Source organism: Penaeus monodon, chromosome 27, assembly GCF_015228065.2.
Source record: "Penaeus monodon isolate SGIC_2016 chromosome 27, NSTDA_Pmon_1, whole genome shotgun sequence".
In the NCBI taxonomy this organism is placed as follows: Eukaryota; Metazoa; Arthropoda; class Malacostraca; order Decapoda; family Penaeidae; genus Penaeus; species Penaeus monodon.
The window spans coordinates 25,327,352-25,327,600 of NC_051412.1; the positions used below are offsets into that span (position 1 = coordinate 25,327,352).

Genomic DNA, 249 nt, shown 5'->3' on the forward strand with positions numbered 1-249 from the left:
CGTTCAATAACCTTCAACTATGCTTAGTTACAACCCATAGCCATAACTTCAATAACCCTTTCTGTAACTTTCTCTCACAGGTCAGTGCAAGTCCCACTGTATCTCCAACTTGAGATGCGTTGGCGTGAGTGTGACCTTGCAAGAACGCAATGTGACCTGCAGCATGACCTTTGACCCCGCCGGCGCCCTCTCGCTCTACGCAAGCCAAGATCATGTCACTTTTTTTAAGGATGTTACGTGTAAGTCTGA

At 47.0% G+C, this 249-nt stretch overlaps 1 protein-coding gene across 1 annotated transcript in view; it reads left to right on the forward strand.

Moving 5' to 3' along the window:
* Positions 1 to 249, forward strand: part of LOC119590464 — a gene marked incomplete in the record, with an annotated part of 14,502 nt that overhangs the window by 7,065 nt on the left and 7,188 nt on the right. The window contains 1 exon segment of the mRNA XM_037939121.1: positions 81 to 239. Within this exon segment, the coding sequence (XP_037795049.1) occupies positions 81 to 239 (159 nt within the window).